Raw genomic sequence first — 24,759 nt, 5'->3', positions numbered from 1 at the left:
GCAAGAGACTTAGTCCTGAATTTGGAATGAAGGCAAAAGAAAGAGGAATTAAACATGGAGCCCGCTGAAAACAGGGAAGCAATATGATATCCTGGACTGTTGTCAAAAGAAGACCAAAGTATAAAATATATGTGCCTCTGAAGGAAGTAACCAGGGAAAGAGAGAACTTTCCAGTGATGCTCAATATCAACAAAAAGACACTCAAGGCGAATGGTTATGGTAAATATCAACCCCTGTTTACATACCACTGTAACCATATCACCCTTCACTAGAGTGGTTTTCCCAAGAGGCATATCCAAGTGTGTGAAAAAAAAGGAAGGCCACAAGTTTATTTTCATATGACTTACAAATTATTTACATATGCTTACTCAGACTATGAAGTCAACATGAATTTTCACCACATTAAAGGTCAGCATTAAAAAATTTTCCTCTTCTCTGTTTCTTCTCATCCACCCACTATCTCCACTCCCTGATTCCCTGTACCAGAAATATACAAGAGCCAAAGAAAGAAAAGTGAAAAGAAAAAAAACCCAAACCCAAAAAACTAAAACAAACAAACACGAGGCTAGGAAAAAGGATGTGGACAAAGAAAATGATGACTAGGCTAAAAGACAAGAGTTTGATGAGTATTATTACGTCTATGCTTGAGAAGGACCCCAGATTTTCTAGAAACTTCCAACTTCCAGTTGTTATCACTTAACTTCTAGCCATGTCACACCCCAGTGCCCTGGTGAGTAAGCCTTGCCTATGCATCCCAATCTTCCTCTGATAGACTGTCCAAGCAAGTTGAAGACAGTCATTCTCTGAATTCTTGTGAGATGCAAAGGGGCCTCGTGCTGGTCCCACAGAGGCTGCCTGCCTCAGCCAGACATTACCTCAAGGTGACATCCCTCCTGCCATCCTCTCCCCGCAATGAATAATGAGTTAGAAGGAGAGGAAAGCTTCTGCTTCAGAAAAAGAGGCTTTTCATCTCTTGTAGTTACTACAAGTACCTGATCTAACTTGGTCAACACGAAAAGCCTGACAAAAGTCTGTGGTGAGCTGGAATCTGGTACCAACACATTTGTCATTCCTACATTATTTTCTTCAAGAGGGCTACACATCTTAAAAAAAAAAAAAAAATCATGTTTCTTCTTCCTAATCTTCCTTTTCACTGGAGTGTTTTATTCTGAACCCCAGCAAGGATAAGATTTCTAATATCAAAGTGTGGAATTCTAAACTGAGTGTATGAAGCAGAAGGAAGCAAAAATTAAAGTGAAACAAAAAAGCTTAAAGGAAAAGTTCCCCCGAAGGGTGAAAGTGCTCCACTCCATATCTCCCTCAGTCTAGTGGGGAACATACACTATATAGCGAAAAGGTGTGTGTGCTCATCTTTCCTCCTACCCCAGTAAGATTATAGCTATCACTAAAATCCATATTAAATAAGCCATCATCAACATCTGATCACTATTTTCTTTTTTATTGTCTAGACCAGAGATCACATTAGTCTTGAATCTGACCTACTGGTCAAATTCTGATTAACCTACAAAAGCTTTGTTTTTTCTTTTAAACTTTAATTACCTGAACAACATATAAAAATCAGACCTTCCTTCTTGCAACCCAGTGGTAGCCAGGGCCCACATGAGGAAGATGGTGAGTGTTTAAAAAAAAAAAAAAAAAAAAAAGGAAGATGGTGACTAGGATGGGAAGTCAGCCAGAAGCAGAAGGAGGTTTTCTAAGCAGGGTAGCCACCAAATAGAGGTCTAAATCCATATAAAAACGGCATCTGAGTGGGACAGTGGCCCAGTGGGGTCAGGAAACTAGCCACAAAAAAAGGAATTGAGCAAATAAATAAATATATTAAAGATACTGGGAGCCAGATTTCCTGCTGTTGGAAAAGAGATTTTAAAATATGAAAAGCAAAAAATGAGAAGGAACTCTGTAGTGTTGAACTAGAACTGTGGGTACTAGTACAAACTTCTGTTTTTCAACAATACATTAGAGACATATATAGAAATACAGATGTACATGTGTATATGTACATATATACATAATTTCCTAACTCTGTTCATGGCCAGGATCTGAAAGCAGAAATGCCCCAGGACAATGAGCATATTTAGCACCCAGATATTGATTTCTAAATACTATACTCCATGAAAAAGCAACCAGTGCTCCTTGGAGAAATGGTTGATTCCAGGGCTAGACTAGAGAAAGAACAAGATGAGCCTGAAACACCTTGTGCTCAAAGAATGATAAAGACATGTCAAAAGGACACAAAGCCAACTTGAGAGGTCTCCCATTGGCCAAATCTGGGACAATTTGAGCATCAAAATAAATCATGATAGTAAAGAATTATAACCCATTAAATAAAATAGGAATGCTTGAGTCTGCATTGGTATAAATAAATAGATGAATAAATAAATGAGAAGAGAAAGCTCTTCCTTACGGAAAAATGCCAAAAAATAAAAGTAAAAGTTATGATGGAATTAGAAAATCATCATTTGGCAACTACCATAGCAATAATTCATTAAGGCAAGAAAAATCAATAGATTTCTCTTAAAACTGAGAAATGAGATGAAGAATGAAATTTTACATGATTTAAAGCATCTCCCTATAAAATACTAATTACAAAGGATAAGACCAAAAAACTTTACAGTGCAAGAATCTAGTAGATATCACCTACAGCAAGTGGTCAAACACCACTAAATGACTAGCATGTGCCATCAGATATAATGCAATGACAAGAATTTGTATCACTTTTGTGGTATTCTGGCCCCAAATGCATTACCTAGGTCTCTTCATGAGAAAATATCAGACAAGCCCAAATTGAGGGACAATCCACAAAATGATTGGCCTGTAATCTTCAAAAATGCTGAGATCATGAAAGTCAAAGAATGACTAAGAAACTGTTTCAGACTGAAGGAGACTAAAGAGACCTGACGGCTAAACACAACATGTGATCCCTGATTGGATCCTTTTGTAGTTTAAAAAAAAAAATTTCTTAGGATAACTGGCAGAATTGGAATGAGATCTCTAGACATAGGGTAAAAGGCAAGTTTTCATATAATTCTTACAGCTCTTACAGCTCTATAAGTTCAAAATTGTTTCAAAGTTAAAAGTGTAAAAAAGTGGTTTGTTTCACAGTAAAAATCTCTATGTTCAAGTCTCACTTAACAAACCAGATCTGGCAATATCAGTGTCAGCTGCTGGCACTAAGTAGCAAATGCCTTTAGATGGGACATGTACTCTCCATTCTCCAGTCTCTACTCTTCCTTCAGTGAATGTACTTGTGAGCATTTATGTTAGTGACCTTTGATTTAGACCATCACATAGTATAAAATTTCACCTTCTTTAGGTCTGAAGTTTCAACACAATTTCTCTATTAACAATAATCTAAAAGAACACTATTTACTAGGTGCCCCATGACCACGTTTGCACATACAACCATTCGTCACTTAACAATGGGGATATGTTCTGAGAAATGCATTGACAGGCCAATTTCATCATTGTGTGAACATCATAGAGGGTACTGACACAAACCTGGATGGTATAGCCTACTACACACCTAAGATAGATAGTATAGTCTCTTGCTCCTAGGCTACAAACCTGTACAGCATTGTACTATACTCAATACTGTAGGCAACCGGAACACAATGGTATCTGTGTATCTAAACATAGGAAAAGTAATACATTGTGTTATGAGGTTACAATGTCACTAGGCCACAGACATTTTTCAGCTCCATTACAATCTTATGGGACTACCATAGTATATGTGGTCCTTCCTTGCCCATTGTTATATAGCACATGACTACATGACTGCACTCATCCTAATGTAGGCCAACATTTACACAGTGCAGTCTTGAATCTCCCTGTTAATGAGATCAAGATTTAGGAAAGTTCTCACGACAGACCTTTAAGGCCTTGACCTTCAAGCTAAGAAAAAGTGGGGGAGTTCCTATTTTCTTTGCTAAATTCAAAACCCTAGGTACTATTTCTCAGCCTGTTGATGAATATAGAACTATTTGCCACCCCCTCCCCCCTTTTTAACCACACTGCAAACAAATATGAATTGTCTTTGACAATATCTTTATTTTGACAATAAATTTTTAAATCGTAAGTTACATTTCCTTTTTGCTTTCTAATGTTTCTCCCTGAGAATCAAGACAATGGTAATAATTTGTCTAAAAGTCTGAATGTCTGTATGGAGAAAAGATTTCAATGTTTGGCATATGGTAGGGACTTGGCAAACATTAACTGAAACTGCACTGGAGTTGCTTGCTCCAAGATCTTTACCAATATGGAACCAAAACAAGAAGGAAACCAGAGAGTTAGTGGGATCTTTTAAACTCCCTTCCCCTATTCAAAAACTAGTCTGTTCTTCTAAGAATATGACCCCACATATTCTTTTTTTTTTTTTTTTTCTATCCTGCTGTTTTCTTAAAAGCTTTTTTTTTTATACCATATCTTCTTATGGTCAGAGTCACAGGCATTCTAGACGTAGAAGTTTAACATCCTCTTTGGTAGTTATATTTCCTGACAAACATTCACTACAAATGTACAAAGAAAAGAGAAGGCCAGCCTCAAGGAGCCCCTCGCTGTGGCACATGAGTTATCCTTCAACAGGTGTAGGCATTTTGAGCCAGAGCGGTCTGGATGATGAAGAGACAGCACCTCAGGCAGCCTTGCCAGGAGCCACTGGGTTTCATCCTGGCCTGACCCAGAAAAATCTTATGGAAGAGAACAAGAGGCCCAAGAGCTCTCTGATCTGCTGTCAACCAGCTGCAGCCGGGAGACTGCCAAAGCGCTGCAGTGACTAGGCAGCGCCCTACAGAGCCGTCTGGGAGGGGATTACCAGCCTGATCCCTTGTCTTTAGAGCCAGAAATGACTCAAACTTCACAAACAGCAACGGCCTGCCAGGGAGGGTGACAATGAGCACTGGAAAGGGTTTTCTCCCCCTTGTTGGTGTCTCTTCCCCCTACTTGCTGCTGTGGCAGATTCTGGACAGTGTGCAGCCTGTGAGGTAATCTGAATTCCTTGGCAACCAGCAAGTACCTGAATTCTTTCAAAACCACAGGAATCCAGCAGAGAAAAGGTAAATATCCCTGCGGAGCCAGTGTTAATTAGCAAGGAAGGCTACTGAAGAAGGAACTGGGGGTGGGGAGAAAGGGAAAGGCAGTACAAATGTTTTGGGGTCTTTTCTGAATTTCCACTGAATAATATGGCTGAGGCAGAAAAAAGGCTGTTCCAACCGGGACCTTCCCAGAGTCCTCTCCTCCCACCTCCGCCGCATGGGTGGAACTCAGCTCCCTGGATGGGTACTCACACACCCCCCAAGTTGCTAGAGCTGCCTATCTTTGGGTCTCTGGCAACACATTTGGTTTTTAACTCCATTTTGTTTTAATTTTTTTGAACTTTTTATTTTTCCTGTTTCAGTGAAAATCGGGCTGTTAGCTTCATCTCAGAAAGGGCTCTGTCAAATCATCTAAACCCAATACTGGATCCACCTAAAGCTGTAAAATCCAGGACAAAATCTTTTGGGATTCCACCCCTGATGGGAAAAAGAATCTGCACCATTTTGGTAGAGCACAGCACCCCTCTGTGGAAACTGAGTGTCCCCTGGTGGTGCAAAACAGCAACACGCAAGCAAAATTCAAAAGCACAGGGGACCTCTGAGGGCTACTGCGACAATCACAAAAAGCTGCACCCAAATACCAGGGGGAACAATTGCAACACTTCTTCAATATTTTACCCACACATAAGAAAACAGAGTTCTCCCACTTCTTACGTTAATAAAACAATAAGGACAACTAAAAACACTCACCTATACAGAAACTAGGGTTTTCGCAAATTTAATTTTGTGTAAAAAAATTTACACAAAATAACTGATATCACAAAACTGTCTTGTGAAATGAACTTAATCTTTCTATCACCTAGCATTAATTTGAGGTCCAAAACGGAAGTGACAAGGTGTAAGAGAATTCATTTCTAAAGAAGGAAGTGAATTGTATTTGCCTCCTGTTCCATCTCTTTAGGAAAGATGATGGTTTTTCTTGTTAAGCCTCAATGTAACCCAGTAATCTCATCCCAAACTGATTGTCTTCAGTTATGTCTACATAAAATACATGTGGCCCAAGATAACTAAAAGCTGCAGATCTGGGCCGGGCTCGGTGGCTCAAGCCTGTAATCCCAGCACTTTGGGAGGCCGAGACGGGCGGATCATGAGGTCAAGAGATCGAGACCATCCTGGATAATACGGTGAAACCCCGTCTCTACTAAAAAATACAAAAAAAACCTAGCCGGGCAAGGTGGCGGGCGCCTGTAGTCCCAGCTACTTGGGAGGCTGAGGTTGGAGAATGGCGTAAGCCCGGGAGGCGGAGCTTGCAGTGAGCTGAGATCCGGCCACTGCACTCCGGCCTGGGCTACAGAGCGAGACTCCGTCTCAAAAAAAAAAAAAAAAAAAAAAAGCTGCAGATCTGGAGATGCTATAGACTATCGACATAGTTGAACAGACTCTGAGGGTTACAACAAAGCAAGTGAATGTCAAGATACAGAATGAGTGAAGACACAAGAACTTAGACACATTGAAATTACTGCACGGAACAATGTGTCCTCACGGGACTCTCGCAAACAGCGCATCATATTGCCATGAGTCATGCTTTTGTAAAGCTTTGATAAAGCTTTTTTATTCACCTACACTTTCAGGTAAACCTAACCAAAGCCCCAAAAATTCATGTTGTTTTCTGGTCCACTTGGTCTGAGTTTTTTAAAAGCTGTTTTTCTAATTATCCTGAGAAAAAACATCAATTGACTACATGTATATATATATATTTTTTTGTTTCTGCTGGAAGCAAAAGGGTTATACTTAATTCAGTAGATTCTGACTTCCAACACACAACCAGTTAGCCAAAGCACTTGCATATTTGTAGTAAATTCTATAATAAACATTGGTGCTGTTGTTCTCACATGGTGCTCTGAACCAGAAAGGTCTTAAAATTGTGCCAAATTTCACCCATAGAGAGGGCTGTTAATATTGTTGGTGACAATATCTTTGGAATATAAAGCAAAATATATTGGTATGATATCCTTGAGAAACAGTGAAGCACAACCTCCATCTCTTTTCTCTATTCCCAAAGTCCAATTTTTGGCAGGACATAATCAGTTTCTAAAACTTGACACAGGAGAGAAGTTAAGGTGAGAATGAGCAGAGGAAGGAGAATGATGAAACTTAAAATACAAAAGAGAGAAAGCTCAGAAGTCTCAAATTATAAAGCTGAAAATCCTCAGCACCTTGCATATCTGAGAAGTTAGGAGTGTATTTTACCTTCATTTTGTTCTAAATAATATAAGGAATAGGCTTTTTTTCTTTCTTTTTTTTTTTTTCATGAGATGCAGTCTCGCAATGTTGACCAAGCTGGTCTTGAACGCCTGGCCTCAGGCAATCCTCCCGTCTCAGCCTCCCAAAGTACTAGGATTACAGGTGTGAGCCACCACACCTGGCCAGGAATAGGCTTTTACACCTAATTTTGTATAGTGATCCTTCATGAGAGCACATGTGTCTACAAACATTATCAACAATTTCTTTCCTATAAAAACCTGATTAGAGCTAGTAGTCAGCTCATGTTCAGATGCCTGGTTCAGCCCTTTATCTAATAACTGGGAGATGTTTCAGTTCTTCCCTTTCTTAATTTTCAAGAAACAAGAGGCCAGAACTAGGGAGTTTTGGTAGTCCCCAATGTTCCCAGGGCTCAAACTCAAAATCTCAGTTAAGAATGTGATGGGACTTATAAATGCTGTCACTGCCACCTAGAGGGGAATGGAACACAGAACTCCACCAGCGAGAAGGTTTGGTTAGTCCACTTTCACTGATTTCAAGTCATAGGATACATTTCAAAAAAACTAAGTCTCTAAAATCATTAAAAGACCATTCTAAAATAATAGTTGTCAGAGTACAATAATATTTGTCAAAGCACCTGTACATAAATAGGTAGACTTCTTTTATCCATAGTATTTCCCAACTTCCAATTGCATTTTCTAAAATACAGAAACATACACAGACCAGGCTTTTTCAGCTTGTTGTGACCACTCACAGATGCAAACCACCTCCTAAACTGCTATGCTTTATAACAAGCTTGTCCAACCTGAGGCCCACAGGCTGCATACAGCCTAGGACGGCTTTGAATGTGGCCCAACACAAATTTATAAACTTTCTTAAAATATTATGAGTTTTTTTGCAATTTTTTTTAAGCTCATCAGCTATTGTTAGTGTATTTTACGTGTGGCCCAAGACAATTCTTCCTCCAGTGTGGCCGAGGGAAGCCAAAAGATTGGACACCCCTGCTCTATATCAAAGGCACTACACATGAAAAGAACTTCAGGGCAAACTAGCTGGCTAATACAAAAATTTAGTTTTGTTGGGGAGAAGAACACAGCATAGTAGTTGCATACTTGTTTTAAACAATTTAAAGGGTTTATGAAAACAATTACCTATAAAATTCTGTGGCTATAGGAAACAAAACTTCAAAATATAACAACTTGAACTTAATCTCCTAAGTCACATTACCTTAAAACTTAAAAAGCACCTCAACAGGCCAGGTGTGGTGGCTCACAACTGTAATCTCAGCACTTTGGGAGGCCGAGGCGGGCAGATCATGAGGTCAGGAGATCAAGACCATCCTGGCTAACACAGTGAAACCCCATCTCTACTAAAAATACAAAAAATTAGCTGGGCATGGTGGTGGGCGCCTGTAGTCCCAGCTACTTGGGAGGCTGAGGCAGGAGAATGGCGTGAACCCGGGAGGCGGAGCTTGCAGTGAGCTGAGATCGCGCCACTGCACTCCAGCCTGGGTGACACAGCAAGACTCCATCTCAAAAAAAAAAAAAAAAAAAAAGCACCTTAACAAAAAGAGAACAATGTATGTACAACCACTATAAAGTCAATTGCATGTTAAGGAAAAAAAAAAAAAAAACTCAATTAATACCTTCTAAATATGAAATAGTCTGAGCTCTGAGCTCTGGAGTCAGATCCATGAGGTGAAATCCCCATTCCACTTCTCCCACCTCTAAATCTGTTTTCTCAACTGCAAAAATGCATTAACTAAAAGGTTGTTGCGAGGATGAAAATAAATGCCTGGCATATAATAGGCAAATAAAGGTTGGATTTTATTTTTCTTTCTACATCTATCCTGAAGAACAACGGCAAATTATCTTAATATCCTAGGAGCGTCATAACAATTGTCACTGCAGGAAAATACCATATGATCCTGGATCAGTGCTGGGGAAGATGTTTACGCACCTTATGTGTGGATATGCAGTGAGATTACAGACAAATAAGCCTAATTTCTGAAGTTCTTTTTAGGCATAGTGGCTTTGATGTTATAGAGCACAGCAGTTGAGGAGGTGGGTTGCATCTGTAAGCAGTAATGACAAGTGAAAATAGCATGATCTGATTTAATAAACTTGTTAATGGGTCCACTCTTAATATACCCACCCAACCCCTACACCCCAAAACAGCTTCTTACCTAGCCAATCCTTCTTCATAGAGATAGATGACAAGAGGATCATAGGAAGTCACCAGCACATAGAGGCGCACATCAAACTTGAAATCTAAAAAAAAAAAGTATGTATTCACACACAAAAAAAACTAAGTTCATTTGTTTCCTATTACAGAATAAACAACGAAACCAAGAAACGTGAAAGAAAGAACATTCCTCCTCTCCACATGAAACACACACTGCCCACATACCTTGACTTTGGAGGATAACTAATAATTATACTATATAATGGTACCATATACATAGTATATTATGTATATAGTACATAATAAAAACAGTATAACGTATATATACATTAATATAACCTAATGTATATATAATGTATATGTGTATATGTCATTGTCATATATATTACTGCATAATTTTCATACATATATTAATTACTATATAACTTATAAAGCACTTTCTCTTATATTGTCTCATTTCACCTTCAAATAAATTCCAAGAGATAGGTAAGGAGCCTGCTGCCTTTCTGGAGCCACACATGTCAAGAATTTCACAACAGTATAATAAAGACTTACTAGAGAAGGCTATGAAAAGTTTAAAAAGTTTAGCAAAGATCTGGCCCAATTTGGTCAAGGGCCTAATCACAACTCACCATCTATGAGCAGGGGGTTGTTAATATAACGGGAGACCAGAATGTTTTCTTCCAGGGAAATCTGGTTTGGCTATTGAGTAAACAGAAAGAATGAAAGAATAGAAATACACAGGAATCCTAATTTACAATAAGGGAGCAAAGTTCTTAACCTTTAAAGAAATGGAAAACTAAAATTCTGGTTAAAGTTTCCTCCAAGGTACTCATATATTCAGTTGGCCATATAATATCACTTCTATAACACTATAGGCATCCAATTATGATGCAGGAAAAATAAATTTAAACAGTACCTCTCACATAATAAATACAGCCTAAATAGCTTTAAAGATGTGTATACACATGATATTAAATAGTTACATGCTAAGAAAATAAGAGCCACTTCAAAAATAAACAAAAACTTGCTTTCTCCCTACTGTAAAGTAAAATAGAAATTTAAAACTACTACTACTATTCTTAAATGAAGGCTTTCATTAAGATGTTTAGAGAATTTACAGATCCACAATGGATCCTAGCATTTCCTCCATAAAATGAGATAGGTGTTTAATTGATTCACTTAAGGGTATTTGCTAAGCAACTGTATGCAAAGAGTGAATACAATCTTTCAAAGATTTCTTCAATGAAAAACAGTTGTTGAAAAACTGCACTGGGGATATCATGATGAAGATAACAGATATAATCTCTGCCTGGCAGATTTAAGATTCAGTAAATCCCTATCCCTGAAAAGTTTAATATTTAGGTAGAGGAACAGCAAAATATAGAATGTAAAAGAAAACAAAGCAGCATTTCTATAAATATAAGATGTCAGGTTGCAAAGTTAAAGTGCAGACCAATCAAGTGGGACCAGTCAGGGAAGACTTGTCCCGGAAGAGCAGATGCAGAAATGAATGGCGAAGGCTGGGAAGTACATGGTGGAGAAGAAAGGAGCCCATCATGGGAAGATGGCATACATCAAGCCCAGTAGAAAGGAGGGTGGGCCGATTCATGGACCTGGGGCTAAAAGACTGAACTGGGAAATTATGAGAGACATGGTTAAACAATGAGGAGGGAGGGACCCCACTGGCAAAGGGATAGGTATGAACCCCTGGCAAACAGAGTTTATATTTAGCATGGTGGGAAGCAGGAAATTATTGTGGATTCTAGAATAAGGAAACAGCAAGATTAAAATATCTTGGGGGAAAAGAAAAAAAAACACCTTCATGTGTGATTAGATAAAGCTGGAAGTCACAATTCATGTAGGACAAAAGGGCTCCAAAAGGGAAGTGGTAATGATAATAATTAGGTTGATCATAGCTACAGTAAAGGCAACAGAAATAACCATCAACATTTGCAGAAACAAAATTTAACAAATGTACTAAACATGTGGATGTGCCAAGTGCTGTTCTGAGTCTGTTCACAGGATTATTTCATTTAATCCTCACCCAACCCCATGAGGCAGGTATATCACCATCCATATCTTATAGATGAAAAAAGAATCAGAGAGGGTTAGGGACCTGCTCAAAGTCACGGAGCTAATAAGCAACAGAGCAGCAATGGAATCCAGACAGTCTTCCTCACAGGCTTTGCTTTTAAGCATTATTCTTACCTCTTCCCAATATTCTGCTCTCAAATTTAATTGCCCCCAAATTCAAAAGTTTGTCTTTATAATAATGCATTTCCTACCCTCAATACTACTGTTTCTCATATGATAATTTTGTGACCTATAACATTATACACAATCACTATGAGCAGCTGTGAAGTCAGAATGAGACTCCTCTCTCATTGCCCACTGCTGCTATCTCAAAGTCAGAACACAGCTTTCACAACCCATCTCCACGCATCACAGGAACACAATGACATCATTACTGATTCATCCCTAATGAACTCCATCACCCATACCATTTCCTGATTCCCTTACATTTCTTGATCAGCTTCTCATAAGTATTATCTCCATTTTGAATCTGCTCAGTGAGAATTGATGCAATCACTGTACAGCTGCAGGCTATGTTGTAAACCCATACTCAAACAATCACAGCTGTCTTCCTACTGAGTAGAACCTATAGGCTACAATAAATATCTAGTCACCCAACTTTTCTCCACAGAAGAGAATATGCTGATAGTGGTCATCATTCCATGACACATCTAATGCCCATGCCCATTTCCTCTCCTCCCTTGCTCACCATACACATTTATCCTTTGAGTTACACGTAACATAAACCCTTACATTATTTAGGTAACTTTACTATGTGTTCTATTGTCTTTATCCCTCACTTCTATCTGCATTGGGAGTTAAACTGTAGGCTCCCAGAAGAAAAGAAAGGTTTGGGTGTAGTTTCTTTGCATAGCGTTACAGACTGAAGAGCAACTAAGAAAATCTTTTTGATACCTTCAAGCCTGTTTCCTTTTCATCAATCCCCAGTTAACTCATTTCAAATTATTTCAATTTAAAGCTCAAACTGCCTCCCAAAGTATGTTAAAGCAGGAATCTGAATTGTTGGGAAAGTTGGAAACACATCTTTCTTTTTCTGAGACAGTGTCTCACTTCTTGGCCCAGGCTGGTGTACAATGGCGTGATTTCGGCTCACTGCAACCTCCGCCTCCCAGGTTCAAGCAATTCTCCTGCCTTAGCCTCCCCAGTAGTTGAGATTACAAGCACATGCCACCACGCCCAGCTAATTTTTTTATTTTTAGTAGAGACAGGGCTTCACCATGTTGGCCAGGCTGGTCTCAAACTCCTGGCCTCAAGTGATCTGCCCACCTTGGCCTCCCAAAGTGCTGGGATTACAGGCGTGAGCCACCGCACCTGACTGGAAACATGTCTTTCTAACTGGACCTTAAGATTAAAGCTCATGGTATCCATTAAGTCACCGTAAAGGAGAATGGTATGGATTAAGAGTGTCTATGCTGGCATCATCTGGACCTGAGTTACAACCTTGACTCTACCACTTACTAAGGAAATATTAACTACCTCATAGGGTTCATATATGGATTAAAATAGATTATGTTTAGAAAGGACAGTGGCAGGCTCAATAAACATTAGTTATGATTACTGCAAACTTAACAGAATATATGTGGTTCTAATTACAAAGTCCCACAGCTCAACAGCATTCATCATGACCTGCCACATGCCATTCTACTCAGAGTACTGAGTAGCAGTATTATGAAAATTAAGAGATACATAATAATTAAGAGAATTTCTCAAAAGCTTTTAAGGTGTGACAACACAGTAGGTACTCCAGAAATACTTGTTGAGAAATGAGAAAAACAGAGGAAACCTAAGATAAAAACATATAAGCAAACAGAAACAAGAGAGTACAGAATTATATTCACAAATATAGGAGGGACTGGAGTGACCTAACACTCTCCTAATACGTGCAAGTCTCAGAGCATGGATCAATACTGTATTTACCATGGATCATGTGTGAGACAAGGATGACTCAACTTGACTTCCATAATCAAATTCATACCTTATTCAGAAAACATCCATTCTTTCCCCTCCTCGATCTGAATATACCAAATTGGGAAAATACGGCCTTTAGCCATGGCTACTGAAGGAGTGGAGCAAACACAGCTCTGTTCCTTTATGCTGTATTTCTAGAGTTAAAGAGCACATCCTTATGAGACCACATTAGTCAACCAACCGAGATGCTTCCATCTATGGTCCACACTTCTCTTTTCAGTGCTACATAAAAGTGATGCTTTTGCTGTCCTTTATCCCGTTCTCGTAATGGTAAAAGTTGCTATTTGCAGAGAGTTTCCAAAAGGTTATGACTACTATAGGGAAGTTTTAATAAGTGGCCCTCTCACTCCAGTGGGAAGACAGGGGAAGATATTTCCATTTGGCCCTCACACCAACTCCATCCCCACTGCCTAAATCCCTCACTCACTCGCATTAGTTCTGCCCCCAGACCCTCGCCGCAGCCTTCCCTCTCCTCACCCTCCTGCTCAAATCTAAAAGGAAAGCAGGCAGCAGCCTTGGAAAGAGTTACTTCATCCAGTTGGCTAATGGGTCACATATTCCATGGGAAAGGATCCAGGTATGGAAAAGAGGGGATGGTTATGCCTTTTGTGTAAGCAGAGAGAAGAGTATTAACAACATGGTTTGCAGGTCTGGGTAAAAGGTGGTAAAATTCCAGTTTCGGGGTGAAACGGGAGTATTTTCCCATTATGTCCGCATGTTGCCAGCTCCCCTCATGCCTCCTGGCATCTTCCCAGGCTTCTGTCTGGCACTTCCACTAAATACCTAAAAGAATCAGACTCATTCCAAAGCTTCACAAAGAGGGAGGGGGAAGGCAAAAGGTCCTGCCAAGTACTTTGATCTATGCAGGGGGTCTCAAGGGATTCAGCCCAAGGAGAGGTGGGAGGGAGAAAAAGGCTCTTACACAGCCTGCCAAACACATTCTCTAAAGACATGTCACCCCGTTGAGATTCGGCGTCCAGGGAAGAGTTAGGGCACAGGGTTCTCGGCTCCACCAAGCAAAGTTTAACTTTTCTATCCTTTATGATGCTAGCTTTAAAATAACAAATCACTAGGGCAAAAGAGCATTCCAAAAGAAAAAAGTCCCAGATGAGCTGGGAATAGATCCTATTCTTTTTGACTCATGTCTAAGAAAATAAAAAGCAAACTCGTACCATAGCTGACTTTCAACAGCAATTCCATTTGGCAGCTAAAACCCAAACCCAAACTAGTGCCGTCTATGAGATTCAAACAACACTGGAGCTCCTGGCACAGAGCTGAAGGAAAAGCTGTTGGAGAGGGGCCTTCATCACCAAGGTCAGAGCAGAGACAAGAGGAGACAGAGCCAAGGCATATGACCATGACCTTATGTCACAGGAGACTCGGGGTAAAAGGCCTCCAGAGTGGCCTAGGCCAGGTAACAGAAGTTGCAGCCAATGCCTGGGGCTAGAGCAGTTGCTCTACCAAAACCAGATCCTATATTTATTTGGCATGAAGGGTCTGGCCATCATTGTTTATGGTACCGTTTTGAGTCCAGCCTGAATTTAAGGACTTTCCAATGTGAAAGATCACTCAGAAAGTTAGTTTCTACACATATGGCAAACAGTTCAATGTGAAAAGACAACTGGGGAATTTAAGATGGGGTTCTGGTCCCACATACAACTTATCTACCTACCCCTGCCCTTCCAGAGTTCCAGTGGAAGGACAGAAAGAATATTTTCAAAAGAATGAAATGATATCAAAGCTAGAAAAAAGTAAAAGGAGCCAGAAAAGTCCAAAAGAGATCAGAGTGATCTTCTCAAGGAGGCTCCTGCAAATTTCCAAGCTTGTAGTCAACAAACATGAAGATCAGGGATCAACCAAGGAATCAGAATCAGATAATTAACAAACAGCATTTGGAACAGTGAGGCCAGTAGACGTGTAGGTATAGAAATCTGATAGAGGAGAGTGGAACTTGAGGCTACTTTATCCCCAATACACACAAAAAGGAAAAGAAAGGTAGCTCTGCCCAAGAGGGAAATCACCAAAATCTTCTTCTACGTTCGCAATATGGCCCACTCTATTTTGGCAAGGTGGAAGGGGCGTGCTCCTCACCATGTCCACATAAAGCAAAGCCTGAGAGTCAACACATTTTGCCCTTACATAAAATTCACAGTCAGCCTCTTCCAGGGAGAAGATATTAGGAAAAGAGTCCTATACAACCATGGTAGAAACCCAGACCAGCTGCCAGTTTCATTCAGTCTAGTCTTTTGTTCATAAATACGGTCCAACACGTAAGGATCATCAAAACTGAGAAAATCCAATAGCAGGGGAAAAGACAATTCCAATAAAATTCAAGGACAGAAGAGAACTTTTCAAAAATTTCCATTGGTATCCTCAGAAGAATAGGCAGGCAAACTGTATCCATTATGCAACAAAAGGTTGTTATTTGTAAATAAAAATAAAGCAAATCAGAATATGAGTTTCTGGAAATCAACCTGTGATATCCAATATAAAAATATAGTAGATCAATGAATAATAAAATGGATAAACCTCAACCTATGATCTAGAAGATAAAGATGGGAAAATAATTAAAAATGAGAGAAAAGTTAACATGAAGGAAAGATCCAGAATGCCTCAAAAAAGAGTTCTAAAAGCAGAGACAAATAAGAGGATAGCTTTCCTTAAAGAAAAACACTAGTTTCCAGACTGAAAGTGCCTACCAAATGTCCAGGAGGAAGAATAAAAAACAGGTCCAGGCCTAAACACTGGTTAAATTTCAGAATCCCAAAATATGTCAGCAGCAGCAAATCCATATGGCTCTGCAGCAACTTACTTATTGCCTCCTTGCAGGAAAGAATTTGTCTGAAGGGCATAAGGCACAGTGAGAGACCAAGTTTTAGTGCAGGAGTGAACATTTATTAAAAAGTTTTAAAGCAGGAATGAAAGGAAGTAAAGTACACGTGGAAGAGGGCCAAGCAGACAACTTGAGAGATCCAAGTGCCTGTTTGACCTTAGACTTGGGGTTTTATACGTTGGCATGCTTCTGGGGTTCTGCATCTCTCCTCCCTTGATTTTTCCGTGGGGTAAGCTATCTGCATGTGTGGTGGCCTGCCAGCACTTGAGAGGGGCCTCATGTGCAGTGTGTTGGCTGCAGTTGTGCACGTGCTCATTTGAAGTGTTTTTGCCTTACCAGTCGAGGGTTCCTAGAGGAAGGTCATATACCAGTTAAACTGCATCATTTTGCTTCTAACTGCACATGCTTGAGTCTAATCGTCCAACTCCTGAGATCTTATTGGGAAATGGCTAATCACCAGCTTCAGGTGTTTTCTATTGTTAGGAGCCTGCCTTTCCCTGGCATATGCTGCTACCAATTATTATTTTAGAGAAACCAGTTTAACAACTGCCTGACCATCACCTGATGATAACCTGACACTCCTTGGTGGTGGCAGGGGCCCTCTCATGCCCGGCTCATGTCTGCCTGGCTACCTATCCTAACATCCTAACATTTCCCCCTTCCAGAGTTCAACAGTTTGTTTCCACTGAGTTTAAATGTTTTACTCAACTTACAGATAAAATAAAGAAACTGAATTATAGTTACTGAAGAGACTCTGTTATGTTTAAAACATAAACATAAAAACTAATCAAACAAATGTGCAAGGGAGGGTGGGACATGATGTAAATGCAATAAATGCCAAACTGGGAATTAACAAATACAATGTAATGTCAATGAAAGAAACATAAATCAACTAAAGTTACTAACTACTATTATAAGTCTAGGGAGTGACACCAGTAGGGATTTTATTTACCATGTATATGTATTCTATGTAAGACAACTTTTAATGAGAATTTTGCAAAGAATCAAGATAATGATGGTTTTTGAAAAAAGAAGAGGAGAAATGAGAGGAAGAAGAGCAGAAAGAGGGAAGCAAGGAGGAGAAAGGAGGAGGAGAAAGGAGAAGCAGCAGCACTAGTGAGGAAGCCATACCAAATTGAGGTTCACTTGTTTGATAACCTTGAGAACAGAACCCACAGTTCTGCTCACAACAGACTCTAAACACATATGCTACCAATTAATACTTGGTGTGTAGGAATTAACACCACAATATGCTAAAAGCAGAAAAGGTACCTCTTTTCTGCTGACACAACAGGTTGCCCTGCCCCAAAATCTGATCAAGTGTCTTTTTAGTCATGGAGTAACTGCTGGTGCAGAAGATTCCTGCCAGTAAGGCAAATAAGTCAACTCATACCTACCCTCAACTCATTTCTGAATGCAGATTTAAGAGCACACCCGCTCTTAATGAAATGGAACTATATTAGTAACCAGTACAAAGGGTGAAGGAGGAAAGAACAAGTGAGGAAAGAGGTTTGCCATCTGCTGCATACTTACATTGTTGATCAGGTAGACGCCCCGCCCCCTAGAAGATGCCACTGGTTTTACTATCCAAGGTCCCCGGTCCTTCGAATATGAATCTGCTCAAAATATTGGGAGATAAAAAACAGAGGAAACAAAGAAAAAGAATGAACTTGAGTTTATTATATCTACTTTCAACAAGGGTTATCTACTCCGGGAACCCAAAAATCTTACAAATTTCTACGTGTTGGGCAGTAACTAAAATTACCTATATTTTTGGACTTGCCTTAAAAATAAAAATAGAAGGAGGGGAGGAGGGAGGAGAAAAAAGGCCAGCAAAATCACTCCCATAATAATTTCTTCCACCATTTCCCCCCTTTCTTTCCTTTTTTTTTTTTTTTTAAGGCAGGGTATTGCTCTGTTGACCAGGCTGGAGTGCAGTGGTGCTTCCATAGCTTATTGCAGCCTCAACCTCTGGGGCTCAGTCCTCCCACCTCGGCCTCCTGAGTTAATGGGACTACAGGCATGGGCCACCATGCCCAGCTAATTGTTTTTAACTTTTTGTAGAGATGGGGGTTCTCTATGTTGCCCAGGCTGGTCTTGAACTCCTGACCTCAAGCGATTCTCCCACCTCAGCCTCCCAAAGTGCTGGAATTACAGGCAGAAGACACCATGCCCAGCCTCCCCTCTTTCTTGAATGAAAAGATGAAAACAAAATAAGGCAAACATCTGGATGTGAGTCTATTATTGTCACAAAGAACCATCATGAATCCTTGAAATTCCTACCTCTGTTAAATAGAGGACCTCAGGCAAACAGTGTCAATGTAAGCCAAAATCTAGATCTTATAATACAGCTACTCTCCTTAAATATTTCCTCCAAGCTTATAAAAAAAAAAAAAAAAAATTCGCCTTAAATCAAGCAATGTGCCAATGGAGACGAAGGACAATCATTTATGAGCGATTAAAAGGTACCATGTGTCCTGTTCCTTTCCCAGGTTCAGCTTTACACTTTAAATCCCTTTGGATGATGAAAAGAGAAAGCAGACAACTGACACTAAGCCTCCCAGAGGATTGCAAGTAGTCTGAGGAGAAGCAGCTCTGTCTTCCACTTAGGGAGTGTCAGAAGTCAGGGGAGAGAAGCAGGCTAGAGCTCTCAGTGCTGCTGATTCTCACATCCCAGACTGGAGAGGGAGCACTGGTCCCAACTGTGCCTCTTCCACTTTTGATGAAATACGTCAGGTGGCAGCAGTCGTTACTGTTTCAAAGCGAGATGGGCTGAAAGGTAAAAACTGAGAGAATTTTTTTTTTTTTTTTGGTATTTTTCTTCAGTGAAAGAGGAGAGAAAGGGTAGTGTGGAGAAATAAATCAAGCAAATGCAAATGTTTCTGAGCAGATCTCACAAAGACTTCCTTCTTCCAAATTGCCTAGGTTGCTGTGCGCCAAGATATCAGTACCAGTTTATCTAGAATACAACAGTATAAACCTAAGAAAGTTCCCTATAGTTTCTGCTCCTCTGATTAGAGTTATTAAGAGGCAAGTCCTTTTCTAGGGCTCTAATATCAGAACAAGACTTTCAGACACTGGAGTCCTGAAGTTTTGCACACTTCCCTCTACACTGCATTTGGGCCTATACCAGGCAGGCCTTCAGAAGGAGCTCTCTAGGCTCAGCTCCTTTTCCCAGATGACTTGCCAGCAACTGCTTGTCTCCTTTTCTTTCCTCTCCCTCTGACATGAGCCAGTCTCTTTAAGGCCTCCCAAACAAACTTGACTTTGTCAATGCCACAAACCATTTCAGCAGGAAGAAAGAAAGAGATCTTTTGTTCACTCTCCCCCATCTTCCTCTGCCTTTTCCCTTGATGCAGAATTAACAGAATTAGAAAAAATTTAATGTGCCGCACAGAATTTAAAACTCTGTGAGCAATTCTACTTCTAGAACTATATCCTCTAGTTCTACTCACACATGTGTAAAATACTGCGTATATAAGATTTTCAATGCTGTGTTATAACAGCAAAATATTAATTAAATACACTACAATGCATCTGTATGAAGGGTCAGCAAACTATTTTTGTAAAAAGCCAGAGAACAAATATTTTAGGCTTTGCAGGCCATGCAGTTTCTGTGGCAGTTATCTAAGTCTGCAGTTGTAGCTTGAAAGTAGCCACAAACCATATGTAAACAAAGGGGTGTGGCTGTTTACATAAAATTTTATGTATGAACACTGAATTTCATATGATTTCTACACACCACAAAATTTTATTCTTCTTTTGATTTCTTTCCAACCATTTAAAAATGGTCCTTAGCTTGTGGGACACACAAAAACTGGCAGAAGACCAATTTCACTCAAGGGATATAGTTTGTAGACATCGAATCTACACAATGGAATATTAAGCAGACACACAAAATAAGAATGTTATTAATGAAGTGATATGGAATGATCTTGAAGATAGCCTGTCAAATAAAAAAAACAGACAGTGCAGGGCAATGTATGTTATATATGCCCATCTGTTTATATACACACACAAGTTTTTTGCTAGTAAATGCAAAGAATATCTCTAGAGAGTATGTAAAAAACTAGTAACGCTGATCATCTCTGGGGAGGAAAATGGGATGACTGAGGAACAAGAGGAGAAAAGAGACTTTTCACTGATGATTGTTTTGGAATTTCTTTTGTACCATGGGAATATACTACCTTTCAAAAAGTATAATTTATATAATTTTAAAGTCCTGCTTAGAAATATTTATAGTTATATATGACAAAAAAAATAAATTTCCATAAAGTGAGGCCACTGAATATATATATATGTATTCAGTTTATGCATTTTTTTCACTTTGCCATTTTCCCCAGATACTGAGCAGACTGAACAGAATGCCTGAGCAAGAAGCTATTAATATTAAAACAAAACAAAAAATAACAACAGTTTCCAAACGTCACTCATTCAATACCTCTAAGTATCTAATCTGTGTCTATCAGTTTGCTAGGTGTGGGGCGCACAGTGATAAAAAATACAGTCTTTAGCCGAGAAAACAGACATTGAACAAGTAATTACAGACAATGAGAGTTATAAAAAGGAAGTACAAGGTTCTATAGAAATGTCCAAGAAAACAACCAGGCTAGTTATTAACAGGCTCTCTCACAACTGTAATCCCAGCACTTTGGGAGGCTGCAGCAGGAGGATCCCTTGAGGCCAGGAGTTCAAGACCAGGCTGGCCAACACAGCAAGACTGTTTCTACGGAAAATAAAAAAATTAGCCAGGCATGGTGGTGCGTGGCTGCGGTCCCAGCTACTTCTAAGGCTGAGGTGGGCAGATTACTTGAGCCCAGGAATTTGAGGAGACAGTGAGCTATGACTGCACTACAGCCTGGGTGAGAGAACAAGAACCTGGGGAGGAAGGGGAGGGAAGGTGGGGAGGGGAGGGGACAGAAGGAGAGGGGAAGGGAAGGTAGCGCAGGGTAGCGCAGGGTAGGGCAGGGCAGGGCAGGGCAGGGCAGGGCAGGGCAGGGAAGGGAAGGGAAGGGGTCAAAGCTGTCTGGAGACAGTACCCTCTACTTTGTGAACTAGGCTTATCAGAAGTTAATGCTTTTGGCTGGGTGCGGTGGCTCATGCCTGTAATCCCAGCACTTTGGGAGGCCCAGGTGGGTGGATCACCTGAGGTCAGGAGTTGAAACCAGTCTGGCCAACATGGTGAAACCCCGTCCCTACTAAAAATACAAAAATTAGCCAGGTGTGGTGGTGCACGTCTGTTATCCCAGCTATTCAGGAGGTTGAACCAGAAGAATTGGTTGAACCCAGGAAGCAGAGGTTGCAGTGAGCCGAGATCGAGCCATTGCAGTCCAGCCTGGGCAACAGAGTGAGACTCTGTCCCCCCAAAAAAATAAGTTAATGCTTCTTCTGGTGCTTCACTATGACTGAAATCCTAAATGTTCTTGAAATTGTAAATATCAAAGACTTGTCTTTCATGCTAGTCTTTTCTCCTTGATTTGTGATATTTTCAGAACAAGGATTGTTCTCTTTTACAGGTTCTAAATATGCGAGTAGGAAGCAAGAAAAATCAGAGGCAAAGGCCAAGCAGACTTGCTCAGGAGCCTCTGCTTCAGGATGAAGATGTACTAAACAGGTTCCCCAGTTCTTTCAAGTGCTTTCCAGTTCCTACAGTGGCAGCAGGCTTGGTCTAATAGAAACAGCAATGAACCTGGAGTAGAAAGATCTGAGTTGCAATTCTGGCTTTTTAAGTATATGACTCTAGAGGTAATGTGCTTAAATCATCTAGTCTTACCTTTAAAATGAGATTTTAAAAATTTAGCCTGATTTGCTAAGATCTCTTATAACTCTAAAATTGTAATTCTACATATTTACCCATTGCTTTGAAATCTAGTCATCTGTAATTAGTTGGTGGACATGAAAATTCACATGTTAGAATCATTTCTCAGTCTCTCTTACAACTAGAGATGGCCATAGAGCCCAATTCTGGGGAAAGTTTTGCTTTTATGATACTGGTATCACCCCATCTTCTTCTTTGTTGCTTCTTTCTTCCTTCTGCTTAGAAAGCTGTCCCCTTGAGGGGAATGGCTAGAGCTGGCAAAAGAGCTTTAGTCAGCGTCTTCAGGGTCACAGACCTCTAATTCTATTCTGCTAAATACTGTAACTGGCAGTGATGGCACCAGGAGCCTAGATAGACCAGTGTACTATGTATTCCAACCCCTACACTCAAGTTACTGAGAATAGTTTGGGGAGTACCCAGGCTTTCACATCTCTGGAGACAGTGATTGGTCTCTAGGCTATATCTTTACAGGTTTTCTCTTATTAGAACAAAAAGCTATAAATTCATGAGACCACCTTGGCTGTTGTCTCTAGTGTTTTTAGGCAATCCTCACGTCCAATCCTTATCAGTTCTCTTTCAAAGGCCCTGCAGAGGCTATTTCAACCGCTTTCTGCCTTTTTAGACACCCACCCATTCCTAGGCCCCTCACTCCTGGCACAAGACCTCATCAACCTGTTCACCAAGAAGGCTAGGAACTTGTAACAAACCTATTTACCTGCTTTCCTCTCCATCTAAAATGTTATCTGGGTCATCAACTTAGTCTTATTCCTTCTCCTCTTTCAGGAGACACATGCCCACTTCTCTTTCTAATGCTCACCCTTCTACTTGAGTTCTTGATTTAACCCTCTCCTGCCTCCTCTGAGACCTCATTCCCTTGTTCCTCTTCAATTTCCCTTTCCTCTCTGATTCTCCGTGGTGCTGCTTCTTTTCTTCTCTCCCTTAGTAATCACATCCATCTCCATACCTGTAGCTTCCAGAAACTACATCTCTGGCCAGAACTCAAAGCTGCTCTTACAACTGCCTACAAAACACACCACCTGGATGCCCCATCGAAATCCAAATCCATCCCTTGTCCAAAACGTAACATTCCTCTTCCCCTTTAACAGCTCCTCCTTTGCCTTCCTGGTTACATTCCCTGGTAAAAAACCCAATGGTCTTCCTAGCTTCTCATACTTAAACCTTAGGATGCCTCTTTGACCCCTGCCTCACTTCCCATACACAGGCAGTAATGTTTGTTCTCACACTCTTTCTACTCATACCTATCCATTTTATCCACATCACTGCAGTAACCTTCAAAGAGATCACCATTTTCTTCTCTCTGCTTCTGCCAACTCATTTCACATAGTTATTTTTCTAAAGGCCCGTCTGTTTATGGTGTCCCTTTCCTTCCAAAAAAACTTCCTACTGCCCACACTCAAGCACTAGAGGGCCACAACATAATACTATTAATTAGTATTATTTTAACTAATACTAATTAATAGTAGTTATTAATAACATAACTACAACTTTAGTTAGTAGTTAAACATAACATACTAAAAGTAAAATAGTAAAACATAGTAAAAACATAGTATTAATATAGTTAGTAAACATAACTACTACTAATAATACAAACATAGCCTGAAATAGGAAATAGTATTAAACATTTATCAAGCCACCCCTATCAGGCACCATCCCAAGTGCTTTCCACATATTAACCTACTTAAATATCTTGACAATATTATAAGGTCAGCACCAGCAATACTCCCATTTTATAGATGCGGACATTAAGGCACAGAAGTTGGAGTAACTTGACTAAAGTCACATAGCAAAAATTTCCTTAACTACAAATTTGCAGCTTTGAGTGCATTGAAGCTCAAAGTTCGTTCATTTAATTAGAGCTCTATGTGACCCACTGCAGAGCCATCTGTGGGCAGACAATGAATTGTCAACCAATGGCCCCAGCCAGAGCAACAAATGCTATTAGATAAATGGTGAAGCAGGCGTTCCTGATGAACTGCTGGTCTCCTCTGCCAAAATATGGAACAATTCACTAGGTGACCCAGAGAGACTGGCAAGCCTAACAGGTTAAAAGAATCAAAAGTCAGGAAGTCTAGAGATAACTCTCTCTTTTCCCCATGCTACTTTGTCTATCCATAAAACAGAAATAGTCTCTTTCTTGGACTTCTTGGGAGGAAAACTGTCCTCTCTGTGCATCTCACCTGATGTTCCTCATGGGAGAAGTGACTTCTCTCACACTGGTGCTGATCACTGAATCAGTGACTGGGAATGGTCACTGCATGCACGCTGCCCAGTGCCATTAGCAATGAAGCAAAGAGATGAAGAGCATGGCCTCTGAAGCCAAACTGCCTGTTTGAACCCTAACTCTACCATTTGCAAACTGCATAACTCATGGAAAGTTTCTTAACCAAACTGTACCTTAGTTGCCTCATCTATGATACTACCAGAGTAGAGATGCCACTTAAAAGAGTGCCTACCAGAAAGGAAACATTCAGTAAGTATTAGTTATTAGCACTGTAATTTGGACTTTCACAAGAGACCTGCCTCAC

At 40.1% G+C, this 24,759-nt stretch overlaps 1 protein-coding gene across 14 annotated transcripts in view; it reads right to left on the bottom strand.

Moving 5' to 3' along the window:
- Positions 1-24,759, bottom strand: part of TTLL5 (tubulin tyrosine ligase like 5) — a 293,345-nt gene that overhangs the window by 238,792 nt on the left and 29,794 nt on the right. For all 14 annotated transcript variants that reach the window (XM_007987329.3, XM_037984298.2, XM_037984299.2 and 11 more), the window contains exons 7-9: positions 17,929-18,011; positions 10,130-10,199; positions 9,499-9,583 (exon numbers count right to left, since the gene is read on the bottom strand). In XM_007987329.3, coding sequence (XP_007985520.2) covers positions 9,499-9,583; positions 10,130-10,199; positions 17,929-18,011 — 238 coding nt within the window. The remainder of the gene's footprint in view (positions 1-9,498; positions 9,584-10,129; positions 10,200-17,928; positions 18,012-24,759) is intronic.

This window comes from Chlorocebus sabaeus, chromosome 24 (assembly GCF_047675955.1).
Source record: "Chlorocebus sabaeus isolate Y175 chromosome 24, mChlSab1.0.hap1, whole genome shotgun sequence".
Lineage (NCBI taxonomy): Eukaryota > Metazoa > Chordata > Mammalia > Primates > Cercopithecidae > Chlorocebus > Chlorocebus sabaeus.
The sequence above is the reverse complement of the archived record's forward strand: the minus strand, read 5'-3'. Positions and strand labels throughout refer to the sequence as shown.